Source organism: Phocoena phocoena, chromosome 2, assembly GCF_963924675.1.
Source record: "Phocoena phocoena chromosome 2, mPhoPho1.1, whole genome shotgun sequence".
NCBI lineage: Eukaryota > Metazoa > Chordata > Mammalia > Artiodactyla > Phocoenidae > Phocoena > Phocoena phocoena.
In genome coordinates this window covers 40047667-40075210 of record NC_089220.1, presented here as the reverse complement: position 1 = coordinate 40075210, position 27544 = coordinate 40047667, and the positions used below count along the sequence as shown (strand labels likewise).

Here is a 27544-nt window from a genome sequence, read left to right as displayed (position 1 = left end):
TGAGAAATTACCTCTAGTTTTCTGGCTTGTACTGTGAACCATTTTATTGTCCTAACTATTCATAGAAAAATAAGTAATGAGAACTCAAGGAGTTTTCATGCAAACATAGCTATTAAGGAGTGTTAAGTCTTTGTTCACTGTGAGGAAATAAATGTTTAGAAAATTCTTACTGTAAATATGATTATAACAGTTTCCCAAAGCCAATAAAATAAATATTTGGTCACCTAATGGAAAACTCAGTCATTTCAATTAAGCAGCTAATGTGAAGATAAGAATCAGTTTCAAAGCTACTAAGTACCACTTAATAGCATCCTGTCAGCAGGATATTCAAGTCTCAGCAGTGTACTTTCTTTTTCAAGGTAACATTCTTTAGGAGTAAGGATATTTCCTGAACTATAGCCTCCTACTATGTTTAGAAATGTTTTCTGAGATATAGGCAGCATTTCCATTTTTTAAAAAAAAATCCATTTTCTGAGTCTATAATATATCCTGGAAAACTTATTATGTAAGAGAAGAGTCAGATACTTTGACAGTGTTTAGAGATGTTTCCCAGGAAAAAGATAGAGGATCTTTTTTTTTTTTTTTTACTTGACATATAATTGACTTGTAATATTATATTTGTTTCAACTGTACAACATAGCGATTTGATATATCGATTATACTGCATATAAAGTTATTATAAAATATTGACTATATTCCCTGTGCTGTACATTACATCCTTGTAACTTATTTATTTTATACCTAGTACTTTGTACCTCTTAATTTCCTTCACCTATCTTGCCCCTCCCCCTCCCCATCTCCCCTTTGGTAACCACTGACTTGTTCTCTATATCTGTGAGTCTGCTTCTGTTTTGTTATATTCATTTATTTTTTTATTTTTTAGATTCCACATATGGGTGAAAACATAGTATTTGTCTTTCTCTTTCTGACTTATCTCACTAAGCATAATACCCTCCAGGTTCATCCATGTTGTAAATGTCAAAATTTCATTCTTTTTTATGGCTAATATTCCATTGTGTGTGTGTATATACACACACCACATTTTCTTTATCCATTCATCTGTTGATGGACATTAGGTTGCTTCTGTATCTTAGTTACTGTAAATAATGTTGCTATGAATATTGGGCTGCGTATATCTTTTCAAATTAGTGTTTTCGTTTCTTCAGATATATACCCAGGATCAAAATTGCTGAATCATATGGTGGTTCTATTTTTAATTTTTTGAGGAACCTCCATACTGTTTTCCACAGTGGCTGTACAAACTAGAGGATCTTCATTCAGAATTCTAATAATATGTATATTTCTCATTTTTGTTTAGAATAAATTTGGACACAAAATGGATTTTTTATAAGAAACACTTTACAACATGGGCCTGAATAAATCTTTGGTCATAACCACAGGACAAGAAGGGGAGAGGTCATTGGGGCACTTTCTAAAATTTCTTTATAAGCACATACTTTATTCTTTATGAATCAAGATCACATAAGTATTTTTAGTGTTTTAATTATATTGTTTCAGTATATGACATTTACATACAAAGAGAATCTGATTTTGGTAATTCATCATGACTTCCCAATTATAAAATTTGGTGGGTTATCTTGTAGTCCTTATCTTGTTTTACCTCTCTGCTAAACCACTCTCATATTCCTCAAACTGTGTCTTTCCTTTGCTTTATCACACTACTTCCTTTTAGTTTTCTTTCTTTCTGACTTCTAAATCCTTTTTGTCCATCTCTTCTTCCTCTGCTAAAGTTGTTGCTGTATAAGGTCTTTCCTTGACCTTTAGTCTCATTCACTGTTAAGTACCTACTATGTACTAGACTCTATCCTAGGCACTTTTTTGTGTATTGTTCCTGATAATTTATAACAACTCTGAACAGCCACATTAACTTTCCTGAGTCCACTACTAAGCGGGTAAAGAAGATATAACACCAAATGTTTGACTCTAAAGCTATATATGATAATAGTTTTCAAACCTTTAAAAGAAACTGAATAGTTAAAAAAATTCTTACTAGGACCCCAAAATATAAAACAGATGAGAACAGAACTGCTCTGTTAGATTGGGGGTGACAGGTCCAGTGTGGGCATCCTCCCCATTCTGCCCTCACTGTGCCCTTAAATGCACTTACTCAGAACCCAAGGTCTCTGGGAAAACCAGTTAAAAAGGTACAGTGATTGGTACTAATTCTTAAGCCCTTATTTATTTTGTTTTAAACTTAGATTTCCAACTGGATTCTGAACATTTCTATCTTTCTACCTGCATGTCTGACATGTACTTCAGTTCCTTATGTCCCAAAATGGAGCTTATCTTCGTGAAACCTGTTCTAACTATTGTGCATTCTGTTGTGGTGAAACTTAGCCCAGCCAAGCTTCTGTGCCAGAGACTTGGGTAAAGAGTTCTTCTTGCTTCTGTCTGACATATAATTAAGCCAGTTAAGGTCCTGGGGGTCATAGCCCCTAGAGGTGCTCATAATAATTTACTTTGCTTCCTTTTTCACTCTTTCTTTCTTCAATCTTTTTCATATAAAGGTTTCTAAAATTCAGGTCAGAATGTAATACTCACCTACTAACATTTTTTATGTGTCCTGATTATCTAATTAAAAAAACGTTCAAAGCATACAAGGCCCTTCAAATTTGACACTTAGAATACACTATGTTCTCTCAGGCATCTAGCCATTGTATATTCTTTTCTTTTATATCCCTCCTGCCTCTCTATCTACCTGGCAAGCGATTGTTGTCCCTTATGTATCAAGTTACGCATTATGTTTTCTGCAAACACTCTCCTGACTTCTCAAGGCTTCCAGTTCTCTTATATTTAAAAAATCATCTTTCTTTACACTAGACTTTGATCTCCTTGGGAACAGAGACGGTCTTCTATCAACTAGCACAATACTGGTACATAGTTAAGTGTTCAAGATATGTTCATTGAATAAATAGATTCTTTCCAAGAAAATAAAAGTTCTTAAGCTATCTGGGTGTCCCCTGCTGTATCTGTCCCTGTCCCCCTCCCCCCCGCCAATTCATCTGTTCACAAAGTATTTATTGAATTGATATTATGTACCCAACCTTTAGGCACTAGGATACAGAGATAAGCAAGAATGTCATTAGTGTTAAGTCCATCTAGGTTTCTAACCAGAAACCTGGGCATCACCCTAGTTCAGTTGTTCCTAAGTGTGTTCCCCAGATTAGCATCATCTGGGAATTTGGAGGTGGGGTGGGACCCAGCAATCTTGTTTTTTTTTTTTTTTTTTTTATAAAGAGTCCATTTTCTTAATACAGTTACCAAATGTAGGATATCCCAAAATTTTAAGCTTTAATAACTTTAGCGGAATGAATGCTACAAGCATATAAAAAGCATCATTGTCATTTTAATTTCTTTAATTTTTTTTATTTTTTTGCGGTACGCAGGCCTTTTACTGTTGTGGCCTCTCCTGTTGCGGAGCACAGGCTCCAGACGTGCAGGCTCAGCGGCCATGGCTCACGGGCCTAGCCGCTCCGCGGCATGTGGGATCTTCCCGGACCGGGGCACGAACCCGTGTCCCCTGCATAGGCAGGTGGACTCTCAACCACTGCGCCACCAGGGAAGCCCCTTAATTTCTTTTACCTTAACTTTGTGATTTTTTTAAATATAAATTTATTTTTGGCTGCATTTGGTCTTTGTTGCTGTGCGTGGGCTTTCTCTAGTTGCGGTGAGCGGATCTACTCTTTGTTGCGGTGCACGTGCTTCTCATTGCGGTGGCTTCTCTTTGTTGCAGAGCACGGGCTCTAGGCGCGGGGGCTCAGTAGTTGTGGCTTGCGGGCTGTAGAGCACAGGCTCAGTAGTTGTGGCACGTGGGCTTAGTTGCTCCGTGGCATGTGGGATCTTCCCGGACCAGGGCTTAAACCCGTGTCCCCTGCATTGGCAGGCGGATTCTTAACCATTACGCCACCAGGGAAGCCCTGTGATTCTTTTTTTTTTTAATTGAAGTGTAATTGACCTACAACATTATGTTAATTCCTGGTGTACAACATAGTGATTTGATATTTCTATACATTACAAAATGATCACCACGATAAGTCTTGTTATCATCTATGACCATGCAAAGATATTACATTATTATTGACTATATTCTCTACATTGAACATTTCTTACCCGTGACTCGTTTATTTTTTAACTGGAAATGTGTACTTTTTAATCTCCCTCACCTATTTCTTCATCCCCTCACCCCTCTCCCCTCTGGCAACCACCTGTTTGTTCTCTGTATATAGGACTCTGTTGTCTGTTTCTGTTCTGTTTTGTTAGTTCATTTGTTTTGTTTTTTTAGATTCTATGTATATGTGAAATCATATGGTACTTGTCTTTCTCTGCCTGACTTATTTCATTTAGCATATTACCCTCTAGGCCCATTCATATTGTCGCAAATGGCAAGATTTCTTTCTTTTTTTTTATGATTCCACACACACACCCCCCCCACACATCTTTTTAATCCATTAATCTATTGATAGGCACTTAGGTTGCTTCCATTATCTTGGTTCCTGTAAATATGCAATTGTATATTGTTCCTATGCAGTGAACACAGGGGTGCAGATATCTTTTCAAATTAGTGTTTTTATTTTCCTTGGATAAATACCCAGGAGTGGAATTGCTGGATTGTATGATAGTTCTAGTTTTAAGTTTTTGAGGAACCTCCATACTGTTTTCCATAGTGGCTGCACCAATTTACATTCCCACCAACAGTGCAAGAAGGTTCCCTTTTTGCCACGTTCTCGCCAACACTTGATATTTGTTGTCTTTTTGATAATAACCTTTCTGAGTGATGTGAGGTGATATCTCATTGTGGTTTTGATTTGCATTTCCTTGATAATTAGTGATGCTGAAGTACTTTTTGTGTGGCTGTTAGCCATCTGTATGTCTTCCTTGGGAAAATGTCTATTCAAGTCCTCTGCCCATTTTTTAATGGGGATGTTTGTTTTTTTGATGTTGAGTTATATGACTTATTTGTATATTTTAGATATTAACCCCTTATTGGATTTATTGTTTACAAATATCTTCTCCCATTCAGTAGACAGCCTTTTCGTTTTGTTGGTAGTTTCCTTCTCTGTGCAAAAACTTTTTAGTTTGGTGTAGTCCCATTTGTTTATTTTTGCTTTTATTTCCCTTTCTTGAGGAGACATACCCCGCAAAAAATGTTTTCTTCTAGGAGTTTTATGGTTTCAGGTCTTACATTTGAGACTTTAATCTATTTTGAGTTTATTTTTGAATATGGTGTGAGAACATAGTCCAGTTTGATTCTTTTGCATGTAGCTGTCTAGTTTCCCCAATACTATTTATTGAAGAGGCTGTCTTTTCCCCATTGTATATTCTTGCCTCCTTTGTCATAGATTAATTGCCCATATAAGTGTGGGTTCATTTGTGGACTTTCTATTCTGTTCCATTTACTTATGTGTCTGTTTTTGTACCAGTACCATACTTTTTTTTTTTTTTTTTGATGACAGTAGCTTTGTAGTATAGTACAAAATCAGGGAATGTGATATGTCCAGCTTTGTTCTTCTTTCTCAAGATTGTTTTGGCTATTTGGGGTGTTTCGTGTTTTCAGTTTTGTTTATCTTTTCAGAGAACCAGCTTGTAGTTTCATTGATCTTTTCTATTGCTTTCTTAGTCTCTATTTTATTTATCTCCAGTCTCATCTTCATTATTTCTTTCCTTCCACTATCTTTGGATTTTGTTTGTTCTTCTTCTAGTTTCTTTAGTTGTAAGGTTAGATTGTTTGAGATTTTTCTTGTTTCCTGAGGCTTATATTGCTATAAATTTGCTTCTTAGAACTGCTTTTGCTGCATCCCATAGATTTTGGATTGTTGTGTTTCCATTTTCTTTTGTCTTCTGGTATTTTAAAATTTTCTCTTTGATTTCTTCAGTGACACACTGGTTGTTTAGCATATTGTTTAGCCTCTACATCTTTCTTTTTGCAGTCTTTTTCTTGTAGTTGATTTCTAGTATCATACTGTTGTGGTTGGGAAAGATGCATTATATAATTTAAGTCTTCTTAAGTGTAGTGAGACTTGTTTTATGGCCATCATGTCATCTATCCTGGAGAATATTTCATGTGCACTTGAAAGAATGTGTATTCTGCTTTTGAATGGAATGTTACATAAATATAAAGTCCTTCTTGTATAATGTGTCATTTAAGGCCAGTGTTTCCTTATCAATTTTCTGTCTGGATGATCTGTCCATTGATGTTAGTGGGGTGTGGAAGTCCTCTACTATTATTGTGTTACCATCAGTTTCTCCCTTTATGTTTGTTAATATTTGCTTTATGTATTTAGGTGTTCTTATTTTGGAACACCTAATATTTGGAACACCTAATATTTACCACTGTTACATATTCTGGTTGGATCTATCCCTTTATCACTATGTAATGTCATTCTTTGTCTCTTGTTATAGTCTTCGTACTAAAGTCTATTTTGTCTCATATAAGTATTGTTACACACACACACACATACGTATATATGAATGATTATTTTAAGTTGATGATCTTTTAAGTTCCAACACATCCTAACAACCCTGTATTTTTACTCCCCTACCTTTAATATTTTTGACATCATATTTTACATCTGTTTGTTTTGTATATCCCTTAGCTACTTATTGTGGATATAGGTGATTTTACTACCTTATCATTTAACCTTCCTACTAGCTTTATACATGGTTGATCTACCACCTTTACTGTTTATTTGCTTTTACTGATGAGATTTTTTTTAGTAATTTTCAGAGGTTTTCTCTTATTCTTTCAATTGAAAAAAAAATTCCTCTGCTTTCTCATTTTGCTTAACTTTCTCTGTCTCTGAAATTAGGTGAAACAGTTACCTGTTGTATTGTTGAAGGGGTGTCCTTGTATGGAAGCATCCCTATATAGTCTGTATGTACCCAGTGACTTTGGTAGGAGAGCTGGATCTGACGTGAGCACAAATCATGTCTTTCCCTAGGGTAGGAGGTGGGGCTGGAAATGGAGGGGCTAGAGTAGAGCCAAGTGTGAGTTGGGGCTTCCCCTCTGCTCACACCACCCTGTTGGGGGGCGGGGTCAGTTCCCAAATTGCTGGAGCAGAAGCTCTAAGGATTGGGTCTGAGCTGGCTCCATTTCCTCTAAGTGTGTGCTCTCCCCATCCCAGCACTGGCACCCTTGCCCCACAGGGTGAGCGGTACTGGAACAAGAGGGGCCAGTACAGGAGCTCAGTGTGGGTCTGGATGCGGGCTGTGGTGGTCCTGGCCACAGTCAGAGCCTGTGACCGCTTGTGATGTGCTGCCTCAATAAGCATCAGTTATGACTGCCCTGGCCCCATTCAGTTGCTGTCCTGGGTCCAAGCTGCCTTTGTGTCCCGCACAACTGAGCGCTCCCCTTGGTTGCTACAGCCCTTGCCCTAGTGTGGAGCTACATTGCAGAGTAGGTAGGGCAGTGTGGACACTCAGTATGGGTATCAGCACTTAGCATGCGTCTGGGTGCGGCTGTGGCAGTCCCTGCTGGAGGCAGAGCCCAAAACCACTTTTGATTCACTTCCTTTTTATAAGCCCAGTAATGGCCTAACCCCCACCCTGTTCAGATGCCTCCCTGGCCCCAGGCTGAGGCAGCCCTCGCCCTGATGTGGAGTTGTGTTGTGAAGCAAGCAGCGCCTGAGCGGGCACTTGGCTCAGGTTGGGACTCATGCCAGGCTGGTTGTGGGAAATGGACCAGAGTCCAGTGCAGTTTCAATTTGCTTTCTCTGCCTTGTTTCAAGAGTAAGCACATATTCACGCTTTTCCTGCATAGAGTCTATGTTTCTTACAGCCCTCCTGTTAGTCCCACTATATTTCTACCCAGCTAAGTGGACTCGTCTTTCCAGTGTTGGACCCTAGGGCTGAAGCACTCAATATATGGGTCAACCCTCTGTGTCTCGCTGTAGGGGCACAGGTCCCAACCTGATTGCTTCTCTTCCCTTCCTTCCTGATTCTGTGTACATCTTTCTTACAGCTTTGGTTGTACAAGGGTCTTTCTGCCAGTCTTCAGTTAGTTTTCAGTGTGAATTGCTTCACATGGAGATCTCTTCATGAGGGGTGGTGAGTTCCATGTCCTCCTACTCCAACATCTTGATCTCAGTGTGCTCCTTTCGTAATTTTTATATTTCTAATTGTGTTTTGTTCTTCTTAGAAGAATCCCTTTAACATTTCTTATAAAGCTAGTTTACACGCTGAGCTCTTTTGCTTTTTTGGCGTCTGTAAAACTATTTTTCCTTAAAATCTGAATATAGCCTTGCCAATTAGAGTATTGCTGATTGTAGACTTTTTCCCTTTTATCACTTAGAATATATTTTGCCACTCCCTCTGAGTGGGAGTGGCAAAATATATTTTATATATATATATAAGTTTTTGCTGAAATGTCAGCTGGTAGTCTTATGGTAGGTCCCTTGTATGTAAATAGTTCCTTTTCTGCTGCTGCTTTAATATTCTCTCTTGATCTTTATCTTTTGCCATTTTAATTACAGTGTGTCTTGGACCTCTTTGGTTTAAACTTGTTTGGGACTCTCTGTGCTTCCTGGACTTGGATGTCTGTTTCCTTTCCCAGGGTTGGAAAGTTTCAGCTATTATTTCTACAATAAATTCTCTGCTCCTTTCTCTTCTCCTTCTTGGACTCCTAAATATAGTGCCAGTATTAGTATGCTTGATGTAGTCCTAGTTTTCTCTTAAAGTGTCCACGTTATTTATTCTTTTTTCTGTTCTGCATGTGTGATTTCTACTACTCATTCTTCCAGTTCACTGATCCATTCCTTTTTATTATATAATCTGCTGGCTGTTGATTCCTTCTAGTGTGCTTTTCTTATTTTAGTTACTATATTCTTCAGCTCTGTTTGATCCTTCTTTATATTTTCTAGTTCTTTGTTAGACTTCTCACTGTTTTCATCCATTTTTCTCCTCAGTTTATTGAGCACCTTTATGATCGTTACCCAGAACTCTTTATTGGGTAGATCACTTTCCTCCACTCTGCATACATAGTTCTTCTGAGGTTTTTTTTTTTTTCTTTTTTTTTGGTGGTACGTGGGCTTCTCACTGTTGTGGCCTCTCCTGTTGCGGAGCACAGGCTCCGGATACGCAGGCTCAGCAGCCATGGCTCAGGGGCCCAGCCGCTCCGCGGCATGTGGGATCTTCCCAGACCGGGGCACGAACCCGTGTCCCCTGCATCGGCAGGCGGACTCTCAACCACTGCGCCACCAGGGAAGCCCTTCTGAGGTTTTATCTTGTTCCTTCTTTTGGAACATATTCTTCTGTTGTCTCATTTTGTCTAATTCTCTGTTTTTATTTCTATGTATTAGGTAGGTTGGTTATGTTTCCTGATCTTGGAGAAGTGGTCTTTTGTAGGTGATGTCCTGTGAGGCTCAGCAGCACACTGCTCTCTGGTTACCAGAGCTATATGCTTTAGGGCTTCCCCCATATGCAGGGTGTGCAGGCTCTTCTGTTAAGGAGGGGTTGACTACTGTGGGTACACTTCTGCCTCCTGCCTGGTTGGCTGCCAGGCCCTTCTTTGTGTGGAGGCTGCCAGTTGCTGGTGGGTGTGGCCATGTCCTCGCACAGCTGGCTGTGGTGCCTTGGGGGTACTAGGGCTTTGCTAGCCAGGTCCTCAGGTGCATGTCTGCAGGGCCCTGGGAGGCCCTGCAGCTAGCGCCCACCTGCTGGTGGGCAGGGCTGTGTCTTGGCATGGTTGGTGAGCTTTATTTGTTAATGAGCAGTGAGATAAGATGATTTCTAATGTCCCCTTCCAGTTTTAGGATTCTGTGTTACTTCCCTTACTGTACTGTCTATGCTTTCTTTACCCACTATTCCTCTCATGTATTTTACAAAACATTTAGAATTTATTTTCAGTAACCACATGTAGGATTTATTTTAAGTGTATCTTTAAAGGATGGGGTTGGATCCCCTTGGTATTTATTTTATATCATTTCAAATAAAATTATCCTACCTTTAGTTCCGTAAAACATTAGTTTTTACAAATGGAGGCCCAATTAGGAACAAAAAATCACGAATAATCTTAGTTTGTATTTTGCTTTTTTTTTTTTTTTGGCAGTACTGCATGACATGTGGGATCTTAGTTCCCTGACCAGGGATAGAACCCATGCCCCCTGCAGTGGAAGTGTGGAGTCCTAACCACTGGACCTTCAGGGAAATCCCTGTATTTTGCTTCTTTTTTACTTTTGCTGACTCATTGAGGCAGGTCCACCTCAAAGAATGATCCTAGAGATAAGCATATTATCTGGCTTGTTTTATGAACTTTGGAATGACAGATAAAAATAATTTTTCTCCCAAAAGGTAGAATTCAAGAAAACAATAGGGCTTTTTTCTTTCTTTAATCTTTTAAAGTAATGAAATAAGAAATCTAGGTGTTTAACTATGAAGAAGTTTTACAGTGTATTAAAGCAGGTTCTGTAAAATTAAACTTTAAAAACTTATTTTCAAAATGTCATATGTAACTGATTAAAATGTGTTTTTATTTAAAATATACCAGCATGTGCAAAGGCATAACGCATTGCTAAAAAATGTAGTCTGGAAACAAATCAGAATACTGAAAATAAGGCTATAATTTTTTAAATAAGAGGAAAATATTTTCTTTACACATGAAGTTTTTGGTCCAAATGGTATTTAACCCACTGACTGATTAGTCTATTAAGGCATTCTATTCCAGAAAAACTTCATTTTTGGTAAAAATTGATTGCATTAGCACATTACTTATGATAATGGGCATAGATTTTTTTTTTCCCAAAGTGATGCTGTGGTTTTGCTTTTGGAAGGGAGTACAAGTTTTCTGTGGGCTTAAGTATTAAAAATGCTTCTTAAAAACTTGAAATTGTTATGCATTAAACCAGAACTCTTGGAGCTTTTTCAGATTTTACTGCTTATAGTCACTGGTCCCTTGAGTAGATATTTTATGAACCTGTTTTTACTTGCTGGAAAATAGAATTTTCCATAATTAAGGAAAAACATCAGTTATTTTATCCACTTGACTTTGTCTCTGCTTGTTATTGTTTGCTTTAGAGATTTATCTAAGTTATCGACATGATTCAGATTCCAGTGTATGAAATAGAGCTTTTGAGAAGGTGCTTTGAATGGAAAAATAAATATCTTACAAAATATCTAGCTTTGGGTGTGTCTACTTCTGTTTGAATTTCTGGTTTTTCTTTGCATTTATAGCTATACTCCATTATAGTATATATCTTTGAGTATAAAATTGGTTAACACATTGAGAGTTCAGCTTATGAGACAGAGCATGATAAAATCTCAAAACAATTTTCAAATATACCTAGTTACGAAAATACGAATATTTTTATTTTAAATAATGTCATTTTACACTCTACATATTTATACATTATGCCCATCTTTCATTATTGTAGACATCTTCTGATTTCCAGGAAATCTTCCTGTCTTCCTCTGTGACTGATGTACACAGCCTGTCTTCCATTCAGTCCCCTGCCATCTTCCTCCATAGCTCATAATTTGTGGTGATAACTCTTTTCATGTCCTGTATATATATATATATATTTGTTGTTGTTTTTGTTTTGTTTTTTTTTTTGCAGTACACGGGCCTCTCACTGTTGTGGCCTCTCCCGTAGCGGAGCACAGGCTCTGGACGCGCAGGCTCAGCAGCCATGGCTCATGGACCCAGCCGCTCCGCGGCACGTGGGATCTTCCTGGACCGGGGCACAAACCCGTGTCCCCTGCATCGGCAGGCGGACTCTCAACCACTGTGCCACCAGGGAAGCCCCTGTATTTTTTACTTGACATCTATTTTCATGGCCATTCTTTAGATCCTTAACTTAACAAGAGTTGATTTAGTTTAAAAAATTCTATACCCTCTACTTAAAAATTAGGATTTTTTTTTAAGCAATGGCTGTTTAGTGAGTAGATATTTATCTTGCTATCAAGAAACTTATCTAACAGGGAATATATAACATTTATAAACAGCCATGATACTTACCAGAGAGGTAAAGTACGTGCAAAGTCAGAGGAGGAAGAAATAATTCTACCTGGGCAATCCAGAGGAAGTGGCATCTAAAAATGTTGTTAAATATTTTAAACATAGAGAAGTACAGAGAATAATCTAATAAAGAGATATAATTCTGCCACCTGGAATTAACAAATATTATTTTTCAGAGGTCTAAAGGTAACATCTTTCTTCCTTTTGAACAAAACAAGGACTTTAGAATGTTTTAACCTTAGACTTCCCCTTCTTTCGATACCATTTTGTGGTGGTGGTGATAGTGTTTTTGGCTCATCTTTGCTCCTTGTATCCTGTTCTTCCCATTGGGATTTAATTCCCACCTTGCTGCAGTATCTCCTTTAGTGCTTCTTTCACATTTTCCATCTGTTTAAGCCCTGCTAAATTCTTTGTGTTTTCCACACGTGTCTTCCAATTTACTCATTTTCTCGCTGTCTGTGGATAATCAACTGCTTAACCTGTCCATTGATGTTTTTGTTCCAAATATTGCTGTTGGATTTTTTTTAAAGAAAATGTCTGGGGTTTTTTTTGTATTTTTCTTGCCTTGTGGCATCTATTTCTTTCTTCATCTCTTTTGACATGAAATATACTTCTTTTAATGTTTCTTTCAGAGTCTCTTATATATGGGTCTGAGTGGCAGTCCTGCCATCGGTTGTTTGTGTCTTCTGACTCGTTTTATAAGTGAGGTTCATTTCTTCTTCTTTTTTAAACTATGAACCCTTTTTAGTGGGAGTTGCTTTCCCATGAGCCTTGGATTGTGAAGGCATGCTGATGTACAGATTCATGTTTGCTTCTGCCAAGGTCCTATTGGCTTCACTGAATCTGGAACAATTGCTATTCTTAATTTCCTGGTGGGGGAGTAGGCTTGGGTATTATGATTTCTTATGTTTTCTTTTCTACCAATGCCCCTAGACTTTCTTGTGACTGTCCCAGGCCAGTGAACAAAATTTTCCTACAAGTTGTTTTACAAATGGGATGGACAGCATTTTGTAGCTCCAGGTTATATGCAGGGAGCCAAGCCTAGTTCCAGCTTCCCACCTCTGACAGGGCTGCAGCCTGTCTTCTGTCCCTATATGGGTGTCGAATCACTGGTACCCATCACTTCCCTGAACTTCGGCCTCCGCTCATGCTCTGACTTTGCGTTCCTCTATAATTTCTGGCACTTGAGAGTTTTCTTGCTTTTAAACTTAGTTATTTATTTTATTTTATTTTATTGTTACAGTATATATAACATTTCTGTGTTGCATAGGGAAGCTTCTCATGTTTCTGTTCAGAATTGAGGGGTTGACATTTGAACCATGGCTTTGGAAGACAGGCAATGATGAGGTCATTCCAAGATAATGAAACAGCCTAAACAAAGGTATGGAGTGAGTAATGATGAGGCTTTCTTAGGGTATAACTGAAAACCTCATGGTTGACTTTGACTTAAGTTCAGGGTATGTGGAGATGATTAATGGGAAATGTGTTTGGAAAGGTAGGTTGGAATCAAGGGCAGTAGTCCTTGAATGGTAGGCTAAGGAATTCTGACTTCATTCTACACACAGCAGAGAGCCTATGAACGTCTGTTTGTGTGAGAGCGATGCAGAGCTTTGCCCTAGGAAGAGTAATTTGGTAACCATGAATAGGTTGGAATGGAGAGACCATACTGGAAATAGGGAGCTCAGTTAAGAGACTATTAGCAGTAGTCCAGAAAGAGGTAATAAGGAGCTGAAATAAGGTAATAATATTGGCAATGAAGATGATGTGAGAGGTAAATAGATATTTGTAGAGAGATACTGTGATGTAGATTTCTCATTGGTATGCAGGGGAAAGAGGATTCCAAAATGACCTTAAGAGTACATTGAAACTGTTAAGAGAAATAAGAGACACAGAGGGGTAGGTTTGTAAAGGAAGATGAGTTCAGTTATAAAAATATTAAATTTATAGTGCAAGTGAGACAGTCAAGCACAAAGGGCCACCCAAACAGAAAGAAGGGTAAAAGGGCAAAGGATAGCGTTATAGGGTTTAGTAGAACAGAGGTAGTGAATGAAGGTGGTGGTGAATGAATCCATTTCAGAGATTGAGTCAAGAATTGGAGAAGAGGAAGTAAGCCGAAAAGAAAACTAGTAAATTAGGAAGCAGGTGGAAGAAGAGAAATTTGGGGAATCGTGTCAAAGCAGTTAGGAGTATGGTCCAAATTATAGGCATTTTAATGGAAGCCATAGGCTAAGACCATTTCACAGCTGGAGGCTGTCTCCAGATGTAGAGAGAGTGGAAGATGTTGAGGAGGACAAGGACAGAGAAAGGGTCAGTTCATAGGAGTGGGAGTTAAAACACAGAATATGAAGAATAAGAGGAAGATAAGGTAGTGAGAGTGGAAATAATGTAGCAATTTAACTTTTTTTATTTTTTGCCGTACGCGGGCCTCTCACTGTTGTGGCCTCTCCCGTTAAGGAGCACAGGCTCCGGATGCACAGGCTCAGCGGCCCTGGCTCACGGGCCTAGCTGCTTCGCGGCATGTGGGATCTTCCCGGACCGGGGCACGAACCCATGTCCCCTGCATCGGCAGGCGGACTCTCAACCACTGCTCCACCAGGGAAGCCCGCAATTTAACTTTTGAAATAAAATATACTAGGGTGTGCATAGGATTTATGAAGTATAGATCTGCACATATATGTTTGTGAATATATAAATGTATTATATATGTTGTATATGTATGTATGTAAATTTTTCCCACATTTAACATGTAGGTATTGGGATACTCTGTTACCCTGTGATAAAAGATTAACAAGCAGTACTCTAATTTGTCTAATTAAAAAAAACAAAAATGAAACCTTCACTCGGATCTTCATAATTGGGGTATAAGGAAAGGGGGAAGAGAGAGGGCAACATTATTGTTGGAATAGATGTGGGAGTAGATGAAGGTCACAGAGTTGGAAAGGAGAAGTACATACTGATTAGTAAAAGGTAAAGGACTTTGGAAATTTGGGCTATGAAAAGCCTATTCCTTATGAAAGCATACTTTGTATTAATAGTGTCAAAGAGAATATGTACAGGGAGATCAGCTTGGTGCTTTGTGACCACCTAGAGGGGTGGGATTGGGAGGGAGACACAAGAGGGAGGAGATATGGGGATATATGTATATGTATACCTGATTCACTTTGTTTTAAAGCAGAAACTAACACACCATTGTAAAGCAATTATACTCTGATAAAGATGTTTAAAAAAGAGAGAGAGAACATGTAGTTTGGACAGGGACACTATGCTTTATCAAATGTCTCTTCTGTGCCATATGCTATACTTGTATATTTTTTATTTAATCTTCTAAAAAATAGTATGAGGTATTATTATCTCCCTTTTACAGAAAAAAATCCTGAAGTTTGAAAAATAAAAGAACTTTCTAAATCATAATGTTAGTAATTGTCCAAGGAGGGATTCAAACCCAAATGTATCTGTTTCTAAAATCTTTGTCCTTTCTACTAAACCATTATGTCTTTATATATTTATGTGGTACAGGGACAAAGGGGGAAATGGTACAGGGGAGAAGACTGGGGTGGTGTATATTTAATTTAGAGTCTGTAGTCACTAGGAGACCATGCCAAGGGGGAGAGTTTTCCTTCTTCAACCTTAACAGGGTGCTTACCCAACTACCATTGAATGGAGAGAGGAATTGAATTTGGTTTCTCCATCTAGGCTCTTAGCCTTATTACTAGCCCCAGAGAGCTCAGTATGTTTCATGCTAATAAAGAAATAGAAATTTGCAGCATTATCGTAGGAAAAAATTCCAGTTTGTCAGGGCTTTGGCTGAGGCTTCATTGACCACTTAACTGATTTCATCCATCACTTTGTTTTTGCTGCTTTAGTAGATCAGCTTTTTAACCACTGATCAGTACTTAGGCCTTCTGTTTAGATGTGTAATCTTCAAAGGGTTCTTTGCTGATAAATCTGATTTTACTAACTTCTCTCATCTTAAATTAGTTATTGACTTTGCATGGAAACCAGGAGGGAGTCTACTAAAACAGTAGAAAGAACAATATGAATGTAACATGTTTTAGTATTAAATATACTTTAAAATGAATTATTATAATTAACATGAATTATTACAAATGGAATCAAAGTAGCTATAAGTAGTAATATTTGGTGAAATCAAGGTCAGCTAGGAATGGTTCAGTGTTTCCATGCAGATTGTTGACTGGATTAATGGCAGCTGTGGTGGTGATTATATTTTGTGCACTACTCTTTTTTTAATGAAATATTTCATACATAGAAAATATATAGTATATGTACTTTATAAAGAGTAATAATAAAACAGTTACTAAATTGTTTCCATTCTCATTGCTTCTCCCTCCTCTACTCCTTCAAGTCCTGTATTTTGAATTCTACTTATTAACGTATGAGATGGAGCATAACCAATGCTGTTGAAACTACCTGTGTGCGTTTCTCTTACCCCTACTGTGGTTCCGCCTAACATCAGAGATTCACTCACCCTGAATATGGTGATTATCATTTCCTTGCTTTTCTTTACAGTTTGATCATATATATTCATTCTGTATTTAGTTTTGCATGTTTAGAACTTTATATAAATGGACCATGCTCTGCATATTTTCTGTAACTTGTTTGTAGTTTTGGTTTTCTCAGCATTGTTTGTGAGATTCCCTAATGTTAATACATGCATGCATGTAGCTGTAGCTCCTTTGTTTTTACTGCTGTATAATATTCTACTGTATAAGTAATAATAATTTGTCCATTCTCCTGTCAATGGACGCTTGGGTTTTCTTTTGTTCTTTTGCTGTAAGAAACACTACTGCTATAAGTATTGGGTTGGCCAAAAAGTTCATTCAGGTTTTTCCATAACATGTTACAGAAAACCCGAACGAACTTTTTGGCCCACCCAATACTAGGAATAGGCCCCTTGGAGCCCCTCGATGGAGAAATCTAGTAGGTTTTCTGTCCCTGTCTGCTATTATTACCACCCTAAAATTACAAGAACGGGAGAGGCACAAGTAGCAGGTTCTAACTCTTTTCCAAGTGGCTTATACCTCCCTTGCATCTACCTCCTGTGCAAGTCCAGGGGAAGAGAGTGTATGAGGTATTGGCAGGGGACGGCAGCATTTACCATACCTGAATACACCCTTCACTTTAAAATATCTTAACTTATGTGTTAGGATTGTCCCGAGAAACAGAACCATTAGGAGAAATAGAGGAAGGGAGGGAAGGAAGGGGAGAGATGGAGGAAAGGAGGGAAGGGAGGAAGGGAGGGAAGGAAGGAAAGGGAGGGAGGGAGGGTGAGAGGAAGGCAAGGAAGGAAGGAAGGAAGGAAATTATAAGGTATTGGCTCACACAGTTATGGAGGCTGAAAAGTCCCATGATCTGCTATCTATAAGCTGGAGAGCTGGGAAAATCAGTGGTGCATTTCAAAGGCCTGAGACAGAACCAACGGTATAGATGCTAGTCCAAGTCTAGATGCCAGTCTGGAGCACCAAGGACAAGAGAAGATCGGTGTTCCAGCTTAAAGAGTCAGGCAAAGTGAATTAAACTTTCTTCCACCTTTTTGTTAATCTCAGGTTCTCAACATATTAGATAATACCCACCCACACTGGGGAAGGCCATCTGCTTTACTTAGTTCATCAATTCAAATGCTAATCTCTTCCAGAAACACCCTCACCGACACTCAGATACACACACAGAGTAATGATAAACCAGATATCTGGGTGTCCTGTGGCTTATTCAATATAATTTTATGTTGATGCATAAAATTAACCACCACAGCTTCTTTTGTCATACGATTATACGTTGTAGTTCTCTAGGTCTCTGCCTTAGTCCTTTCTCTCTTCTCATTCTGTCTCCTCTCCCTAAATATTAAGCATCTACTCTTATGGTTTCAGATACCATCTAAATACTGGTAACTCCCCAATTACGTTTATTCCATAATTTTATTCTTAGCACTTGGTGCATATATCCAGCTACCATTCTGCATCTCAACTCATGTATTCTTATATAAGCGCTTCAGACTCAAGTCCAAAATTAAATTCATGATCTTTCCCTTTTCTCTTGTCCCACCCCAATTTGCTTCTCCTCCTCCAGTTTTCCATTATCTCTGTGAGGGCATCTTTTCTGTTATACCTGACTAGGTAGCTGGAAGTTGAGCTTGACAATACTTCCTCCTTCCCTTCCCCTTCCCCCATATTCAGTTGGTCCTTAAATATCTCTTGAACTAGTACTTTATTTCCACTGCCACCACCCTAATCCAGGAGCCATTGTCTCAAACCTGGAATAGAGAAACATTCTCATATGGAGTGTCTCTATAATCAACTTCTGCTTCTCTAATCCACTGTGCGGCCAAACTAGCCTATTTAAATTACCAGGTTCCTGACAAATTTTTAGTTGCTTCCCATTGCCCTTTGAATAAAATTTGAAGTTTTTAACATTCCTATAAGGCCTTCTTTTGGATACTTTCTGCCTGTATCACTAGCCTCATCCTGAGCTGGAGTGACCCTTTCCCTGTATTCTCAGTATGCGCTGTTTCCTCATCCTTTGGATCTAAGCGTAACTGTCATTTCCTTAGGAAGGCCTTTTCTAAACTTGTTCACATTGGTTTCCCTTTTTATCCACACCCATAGAGCCCTGACTTTCTCTTTCATGATATTTATTAACATCTTTTTGTTGTTTTCCCCTACTGAATTACAGGTTCCATGAGAGCATGGAGTCTTTTCTGTCTGTTTTATTCTGAGAGTTCCTTCAATACCTGGCAAATAGTAGACACTGAGTAATTTTTTGAAAAATGAATGAGCTGCATACCTATGAATGTTTGCATTTTACCTGTCCCACACTTGGGGAAAAATTACTCATTCTTCCTTTATAAAGATGTGATGAAACTTCCGGCATACATCTGTTACTAGGATGGAATTCATAGTAAAACATTACATTAGGCAAACCAGAATGGGCTATGTCGTCTATGTGTTCAGTAATTCACACTCAAATCAAGAAAGTATTCCTTTCACTATGTAGTTACATTAACTTTCAGTAATAGCTATCTTGACCTAAAATTCCTGGTGTGTTCTTTGATAGTAATAAATTGTACAGTTTGCTTCAGTTATAATTCAGAAAGACTTATCTGAGCAATCTGTAATTATCTCTTACTTTGGAGCAATGTGGCTTTTAATTTCCAAATCTGAGCTTTGTTGTTCAGATGGTCTAAATGTCTGGAACAATTGATCATTTGATTACCAATTATGTTAGTGTAAGTCTGAAATCAGCTTTAATAAGTAGTTTATTCAAGTTGCTGGCTAGATAATAAAGTGAAGAGTAGCATCATGTTAGTGGAATTTGTTATAGTTTTGGTTGCAGTTCATGAAGCCATGTATTTTTATGACCAAACTGCCCTCAGAATTATGGACAGTAATTCTGACTTGTAGTGCTTTCCTCATTTATGTTAGAATATATGGTTATCAATTTCTCTATGTAGACGGTTTATCTGTTTTTCTGACACTGTGATTGGATTAGGACACCTGAGCACTAACCTCAGTTTTTTAGAATGCTTCTGCATTTTAGTGATAATTGTCTGAGCACATCACTGCTCTGATTGTTTTTAAACCTTGAGATAGACTTCAGGCTGTTAAGGGAAATCTTTTATAGCTTTGGCTGAATTTCTTATAAGAGCTCTTGGTCTTGACAGCTGAGATGTGTTAGCTGATCTCTCTTAATGGTACTTAGATTTGAATTTTGCAGGCTGGGAGGCAGAACTACTTGGAACTGATCTTTTCAATGCATGATGGCTTTAAATGCAGACTTTAAAAAATGGGCCACCTTGTAAAAAGAAAGTCTTAGTCTCTAGAGTTCATTCCCTTTCTTAGTTTGAACCAGTCCAACTTTACAACTCAATGGAGTTAAAAAGTTGGACTTTTTTTAATTTTTAAACTCTCCATAGGGCCTGGTAATTTGAGGTGGAGGAAACTAATATGAACTTCACATTTTGATTTCAGTCTAACTTCTGAGATTCTTTGATTCTCTGGAGCCAAAAGCATTTCAAGGGTTTTCATGAGGAGGTTATGACTGGAGGGAAAGAGTGCTGCCTCTTGGTTCTGAGTGACAACCCCTGCCCTCTGCCCCTAGCTGAGAACTCAAAGAATTGTTACATAGCACTAAAATGAGCTGAGTCCAAAACTTCAGCCATATGGTCAATATAGGGCTTTTAAAGGAAGGGAAATAGTAAAAGAGTAATTTCAGAGGAACTCTCTTATGTTAAAGAACTGAGAAAATGAAGTCTTTCTGAAGCTAAGTGTAAATTATACCACCTTCTTTGGGAGCAAAAGCTGCTAAATGTAACAGAAGAAAATGACAGTGTAGGAAATCAAAGTTCAGGAACAGGCTTTCAAGTGTGGTTTTCTTATGCTTAATCCTTTACTCCCTTCTCAGGATCCATTCCCTCCTTTTCCTCCTCCTTCTCCAAAGTATGCTTGAAAGAGATTTTGATGGGTAATGGCAAAGGAAGGCACCTTTAGACGTAGTATAAATTAGGGCATAAGATGCCCTTTGTACAGGAATTATCTTAGACATGCTTTTGAAAACATACTTTTTTTTTTAGCCTTATTTAAGAAAATAATCAAAGGTATGATTTTTAAAGCTTTGAGTTTAGTCTGCTTTCAGTAAAAATAAGGTAGAGGTACCAAAATAAGCAAACCTCTTTTTTTTCTTTCCTGGTTTCTGCTTGTAAGATTTACAGGTATTTAAAATAAACCCATGAAAAACAGAAATACTGTCCTGGGATTGGCTAAATAGTCAGAGCAATTACCTCCAGGCTCCAAAATCCAACTGAGCTTGACTTTTGGAAATAAATTTGGCTAAGACTTCTTCCTTATTCTGTTGTATAAAGGTGTACATGAAATGATACTGACCTCTGCCAGAAACCCCAGGAATCCTATTCAGTGATGTACTTGTAATGGTCATGAAAGAATTAAATCAACACAGATGTGGATTAATGTGAAAAAGTAGGCAAAACACTAAATTCTCATTGTGTGGTTTCAGTGTTGCAGATCCTTCAAAATACTTTGGTATACCACAATAATTAAAGGGTTTAAGAACGTTAAGATACTTAGAAAATAAAAGCCCACAGTTGAATAACAAGAATGACCTGTTTTATTTTTTAAAATTGAAATTAATGTAGATTGCCATGGTGAAAATAGGTTGAAATATTTAATAATAACTGTTTTGTGCAGCCCTAGAGATCAAAAACAGTAATGTAAATAAGCAGGTCTTTAAAGAATCGTACTTACAAATATGTTTAATGTAAGTGATTGCTAGAAAGGAAATGCATTTTTTTCAATGCTATGCAAAGAAATTTTAATGGACTTGATGTTGGCAGTGAGAATCTACAAATTAGCATTAATAACTCAAATTTTAAAATATTTGCTCATTGCTCTAGATTATGACTGTATTCAAGAAATACTGTTTTCAAACACTAATGAATCACTTTAAATAAACTTTTAAAAACACATTTATGACATCAATAAGTATGACTGTTCATTACATTTTACCTATAAAAAGTTGAACTGTTTTATATACTCTTTATGGAAACAGTGCACAGTCATAAATTAAAAGATGCAACTGTTTTGGATATTTTACTGGTGGTCCTATGTTTTCCTGCCAGCAGTGCAGCTGTTTCAGGTTTCTCAGGATAACATATAAAAAGTTGTATGTACACTGCAAGTTTATGCTTGAATTGCCAAGCCAGAGATGGTATGACTCAACTTTCCCAGAAGCAAGTTATACCAAAATGTGATGAATTGAAACAGCTAGTTGCACAGTGGTTTGTATTCAGTTATGAAAACCAGTTCTCATTTATGATAGTTGGTTTTGTAAGGTTGACACATTCTACTGTGGTACTTGAATTTTGCCATGAGTAAAGAGCCATTGGAGCTAAGACTGTGCTTTTGAGGGTCTGAGGAAAGAGAAAAGGGTGATACAACGCTATCTGGGGTGTGGATAAAACTTAGCTGGAAACTTGTGTCAGGAATGGAACATTTTCATTTTCAAAATACCTGTAAAAATATTACTTATTTGTGTGATAGTTACTGAATTCTCAATGAAGAGAAATTGATTTTATGCTGTTCCAGGTTAATTTTTAGACTTTCTGAGGTGATTTAACACTTACCTCATTTCTCATGCATCATAGTCTTAACAGTGGACATTTTATTTTATCCTGGGAGGTAATAAACAGATACCTTTGTGGCCATGTATTAGGTTTGGTGAATCCCTATTTAAATCCCGTGATACCCAAGGTTTTATTAAGAGTTTGACAACAACTGTTTAATAACAGTAGTCTCCAAAGTGAGATGCATCCCACCAGGATATGTAAGATGGGGTGTAGGGAGAAAATATTAGAACTTTTATTTAAACATTTTAGTTTCATCCTTTAAATGTTTCAAATTATATATTATATATATTTTATAATATACTTACTATATTAATATATTATGTGTATATACTATGTAATAGTATATAATATATAAATATGTAATTTATGAACAAGTATACCAGTTTTAGAGCTGCACACTCAAATAGTTTTACTGCTATAAATATACTATCAAAAAAGTTTGGAGATTGTTGCTCAATAAATATTCATTTCCTTTCTCCTTTCACTTTCCCCTTTCACCCTTGGCAGAGAAGCAAAGAATTAACACCTTGATTTGTGGCAGTGTGAATAAATTATAGCCAATTGCAGGAGCTTATGCTGTGTCTTACTTTGACCACTTTTTCTATTTGGCCTCTTGTATTGCCATATATTTTTTAATCACACAAGCTTATTAAACATGGATACAAATGAAAAACAGACTTGTTATTATGTTAGAAATAATAAGTCGCTCATGCATCAAGACTTTGACACACAGGAAGTCTGAATGAATGAATAGAAAAGTTTCCAAGTTATTAAAATGTTCTGGTACCTGATTTATTCATTTGCTATACCTGTAATTCTTAGGTGGATGAAGCTCCTTTACTTCCTGAGGCCTGAAGAAACAATGTGGTTTCTTAAACTAGGCATTAAAGCAAAGCTGGACATTCTTGTTTTCTGACAGTGCTGGTAGTCATGCTAAGAAGTTGTCCCTCTTTGGCCAGGATTATCCCATTTTTTAGGGCTGTTTGTGTACCTTTATCAAGGTAGAAAGTTTTAATTGCTAAGTAACGTGTGTAATTGAAGAATAATAGTGTCTGTTACAGCCTTTTGAGATTGACTCAAAAGACTCTTCTGTATTTACTAATTGGGACATTCTTTTGAACCCAAGCTCAGTTTTGGATGTAATTTTCTAAGGTTTCCTTTCCTGTAAGGAGGGAGACAATATATTTTTGAAATATTGAAGTAATTTTGAAGTAACTAGTGTGTTCTCTCCCCTTTATCACTTGTTTACGTATTTTCTTCAGAACATATTTATGTAAAATTTTAGTAATACAATAGTATTATGGTGCATTTATTTATTAAGAGTATGCCAGGAAGGAGAGTGGCAGTTAGGTACCCGAACAAGAGCCAGCAAAATAGATTAGTTCTGAAAATTGGGAATAGGGAACATTTTAAAAACAAGTATTATTTCTGAAACCTCCTTCAGAGCTGTTTTTAGATCTTAATGTAATTCGCTTTATAATTTAGAGTTGGTATGTTTCCTTTTAAAAGGAAATAATGCATTTATAAAGTCTGAACATTTCAGCCTTAGAATTCTTCTTTAACATTTGAATCAGTTTTACTATTGCTTTTTAAAGTGTTACCAATTTATATGTGCTTTCTATATCAATGGTACACTTTTTGTTTTGTTTTAGGTATTTAAACCATGTCAGAGCTGCCTCTCCACAGGACCTTGCTGGAGGCTATACTTCTTCTCTGGCTTGTCACAGAGCACTACAGGATGCATTCAGTGGGCTTTTCTGGCAGCCCAGTTAACCTTTATTTCTCCTCTATAAGATTTGGACCCTGGAGCCGAACCAGGAAGCTAGCACAAGTAAAGCAGACTTGTAAAATTATAGCCATGTGCAGCTGTACAGCAACAGTACTACCACTAGCAGCTGTGTTAAAGTATTTATAGAGAGCAAATTTCAGAACTAAGCTGAGTAATATAGTGGATAAATATTTGTGAAAAAGATTTATTTTTTACTTATATTTTCTGAGAGGGATTGAAGCTGTTAAAACTCATCTAATGGAAGCTATGAATAATTCACCTGTGTATGTTTGAGGTTGATAGACTTGTAAAATCCTTTAAAAAATAAAGCTAGACTTTATACTGTTTTGTGGTTTTTCTCTTATTACAGTGTTTTACTTGAACACACATTAAAAATGCCATTTTGAATACGACACTTAGTGTTAATATCCGAGTCTGTTATTTCTTCTCATAAAATGTTCCATTTTTTCCCCAATGTCTTCTTAATACTAGTCCAGACAAGTGGATATATTTCCTTCTACCAACAGGTTGTGGCAAGTAAAACTTGACCTGTGATAACGTCAGTCTCTCAACATTAAGGACTCAGTGCCTGTTTTGAGCAGTGGAAAGTGAGACGAACCTTGATCAATGTGTTATAGTTCCCAGCTGTGAGCCTTGCTTAGGCTAAACCAGAGTACTAACCTGCTTTCATGACAAATTCAAAGAAGTAAGTTAATAAAATTTAATACTTCAAAGGCACCTTTCACCTCCATGTGCGCTCATTTTATGATGAAACCTTGGAGGCTGGAATGAATATATTTCAAATGAAATTTCCCTATGAGTAAATTGCACACTCTGGTACAGTTTCTGTTGAAACTTCAAAGGCTTTTCGTATACCCAGAATGTTGCTTAAAGAGTTTGGATGGGGATAGGATATATATTTGTAGCATCTCAACCTTGTATGAGTCTGTTACCTAGACAACTGGGTATGGGACATCGTTTCCCAAGGAAATTAAAGGATTTTTTATTAAATCTCCATTACAACAGTTGTTAGAGTGGAAAGTTATGTGAAACAAGATTTGTGGGTTATATTAGGGTGGAATATCCATATGTAACAGCTCCATCTTATTTGACTAAGTAGGTATTAATTTCAGGAGTACATCTTCATCTTTATAACACTTCTAACTATCTTTGATAACTGAGAAAACCAAGGCATTGAATAATTGAGTAGGCCAAGATCATATACACAAGTTAGTAAAAGCCAAAATTAGAACAAAAGTTTTTTATCCAAGTCTAATTCTATCTATAACTCTACTAGTCTGCATCCTATTTCTCATATCTATTAGTTTTCCCCAATAGAGGACTAGCATTTTAAGTACAATACATAAATCTGTTCAAAGAATAGTGAGAACGTTGGACTTGTGGTTAGAGATTTTCTGTACTCAGCTGCCAAAGTAAGGTATCCAGTCTTTAAAAAAGAAACACTATTATTTATTCTCAGTACCTTGTATGATGTATTTAAATGGAAGGAACTAATTATTAACAAAACATTTCAAAGGCTTTCAAAACTTTTTTTTGAGCCTACCTTATTATTGTGGAAATTGCCTGCACCTGATTTGGCAAATCAGTTAAATTCCACCATCTAGATATGTTTGTAATTATTTTGCCCTTACTATGGCCATACTTTGTTCAATAGGCTGGGTTTAGAAGTTAACTGACCCTGTTAGATCAAAGGGAATGGTGAAAGATAACCTAATGGCAACAATTCACTAAATAACAAATATTCTACATTGATGAAATTATCCCCAATCCTCCCAGTGATTTCCTCTCTCAGAGACAAAAGGCTGTACAAGTCTTTTCATCTACATGAATTTAATAAGTCTTTTAATATTTTATAACACTAGCACAGAAACAACTACTGAGCATTAACCTATATGCCAAGCACTGTGCTTCATGCTTTGAATTGTCTAATCCTTCTAACAGTGCTAATATTATTTCCCCATTTTAACAGGCGGAGATGCTAAGGCATGGAGAGGTTCAGCAACCTGCCAAAGGTCAATACATCTTAAAAGAAGAAGAGTTTGGATTTGAACCCAAGTGGTTAAACTGCAGAGTCCATGTTCTAGAGATAACTGTCAAACTGTCAAACTTATAAACAACAGCTGTGCAAAACCAAATCTGAGTAGTCAAACTTCTTAAGACTCCCAGGAAATTTTACAGATCAAGTATCTAGTTCTTATATGGGATATAAGTGACATCAACTAAATAATGGTGTTGATATCCTTGAGAGAAGTCCTGAGGAATTCATTATGTAGAACATGATTGGACTGCTAACTGCACTCCCTTTTATGCAGATATTAATGGATTGAATACATTTACTTGGTAATTAGGATGCATTATTATTTAGTATTCCTTAATTTCTTTCAATAAATATTTGAGTTAAGCTTCTCTTAGAAGTTACCTTTAGGCTGTCAGCAGGTGGTTTGGAATAATCATTTCAAAATCTAATTAAGGTGGCAGAAAACTTGTCAAAAAGTTAACAAAATTAAAAAAGTCTACCTAATGAGTGCTCTAGCTGTCATTTTCTAGTGGATTAACCAAGAGTTCAGTTACTAGGTATCCCATCAAAAAGTTCAGGATGAGCCAAATTTAAATAATGAAATAATCACATGTTCACTTATCCACTCTGAGGGAAAAAGGAGGAGAGGTTAAAGTGTGTTAATAGAAGCATTTAAAGAATTGTTTTCTTTTTTTTTTTTTTTCCCCGTTGCGGAGCACAGGCTCAGCGGCCACGGCTCACGGGCCCAGCCGCTCCGCAGCATGTGGGATCTTCCCGGACCAGGGCACGAACCCGTGTCCCCAGCATCGGCAGGCAGACTCAACCACTGCGCCACCAGGGAAGCCCCAGGAATTCTGTTTTCTTTACAATTATATACTGCATATTTTTTCTAATTAAGGGGTGACTAAATGGATCTTACCACTTTACATATGAATAAGAACATCATTTGCACCCACACTTAATATGTATAGCCTAGCACATGGATGTATCAATACAGTACTAGGAAAAAAGTTCTTATGCCTACTTGCAAATTAATTATCTTCACCTAGATAGGGAGAAGGAAAACTGTAGACCCCTGGCGAAATCCAGGGGCTTCCTTTTTTTGTCTGCTCCATGAGTTAAGGTTGGTATATTTTTAAGGTTGGAAAAAGCCAAAGGAATAATATACTTTTTAACATGTGAAAAGCATATGAAATTAAAATTTCAGTGTTCATAGTTTTTTTTTGGAATATGTGTTTATGTATTGTCTATGGCTGCTTTTGGACTACTATGGCAGTTGAGAGGCAGCAGAGACCTTATAGCTTAGAAAGCCTAAAATATTAAATGGCCCTTTACAGAAAGTTTGCTGACCCTTGACCTACATACACTTGGAGGGGAGGGAGAGGAAGAAAATTAGAAGTCCCAAACTAGCAATCCCTGGCTGAATTAGCCCTCAAGGTTTTGCATAGGATAGGTTGGGTTGAACTCCAAAACCCTTTTAAGTGTCCTTCGATGAGGAATAGAAGCTCCAATTCATTACTTCCCTATACTTCTTACCATTTATTGCCGTCATCTATTTATATTACCTAGCTTCTGAAGGCTTTTGAGTTTGTAATTAATGACTTAGATTAGGGGTCC

General features: G+C 37.2%; 1 protein-coding gene across 2 annotated transcripts in view; it reads left to right on the top strand.

Moving 5' to 3' along the window:
• MNAT1 (MNAT1 component of CDK activating kinase) overlaps positions 1 to 24231 on the top strand; it is a 213622-nt gene extending 189391 nt beyond the window's left edge. The window contains exon 8 of one of the 2 annotated variants that reach the window (XM_065871750.1): positions 23774 to 24231. In XM_065871750.1, coding sequence (XP_065727822.1) covers positions 23774 to 23894 — 121 coding nt within the window. In that variant the 3' untranslated portion in view covers positions 23895 to 24231. The remainder of the gene's footprint in view (positions 1 to 23773) is intronic. The other variant, XM_065871751.1, reaches the window with a different exon arrangement.
• The last annotated feature ends 3313 nt before the right edge of the window (positions 24232 to 27544 follow it).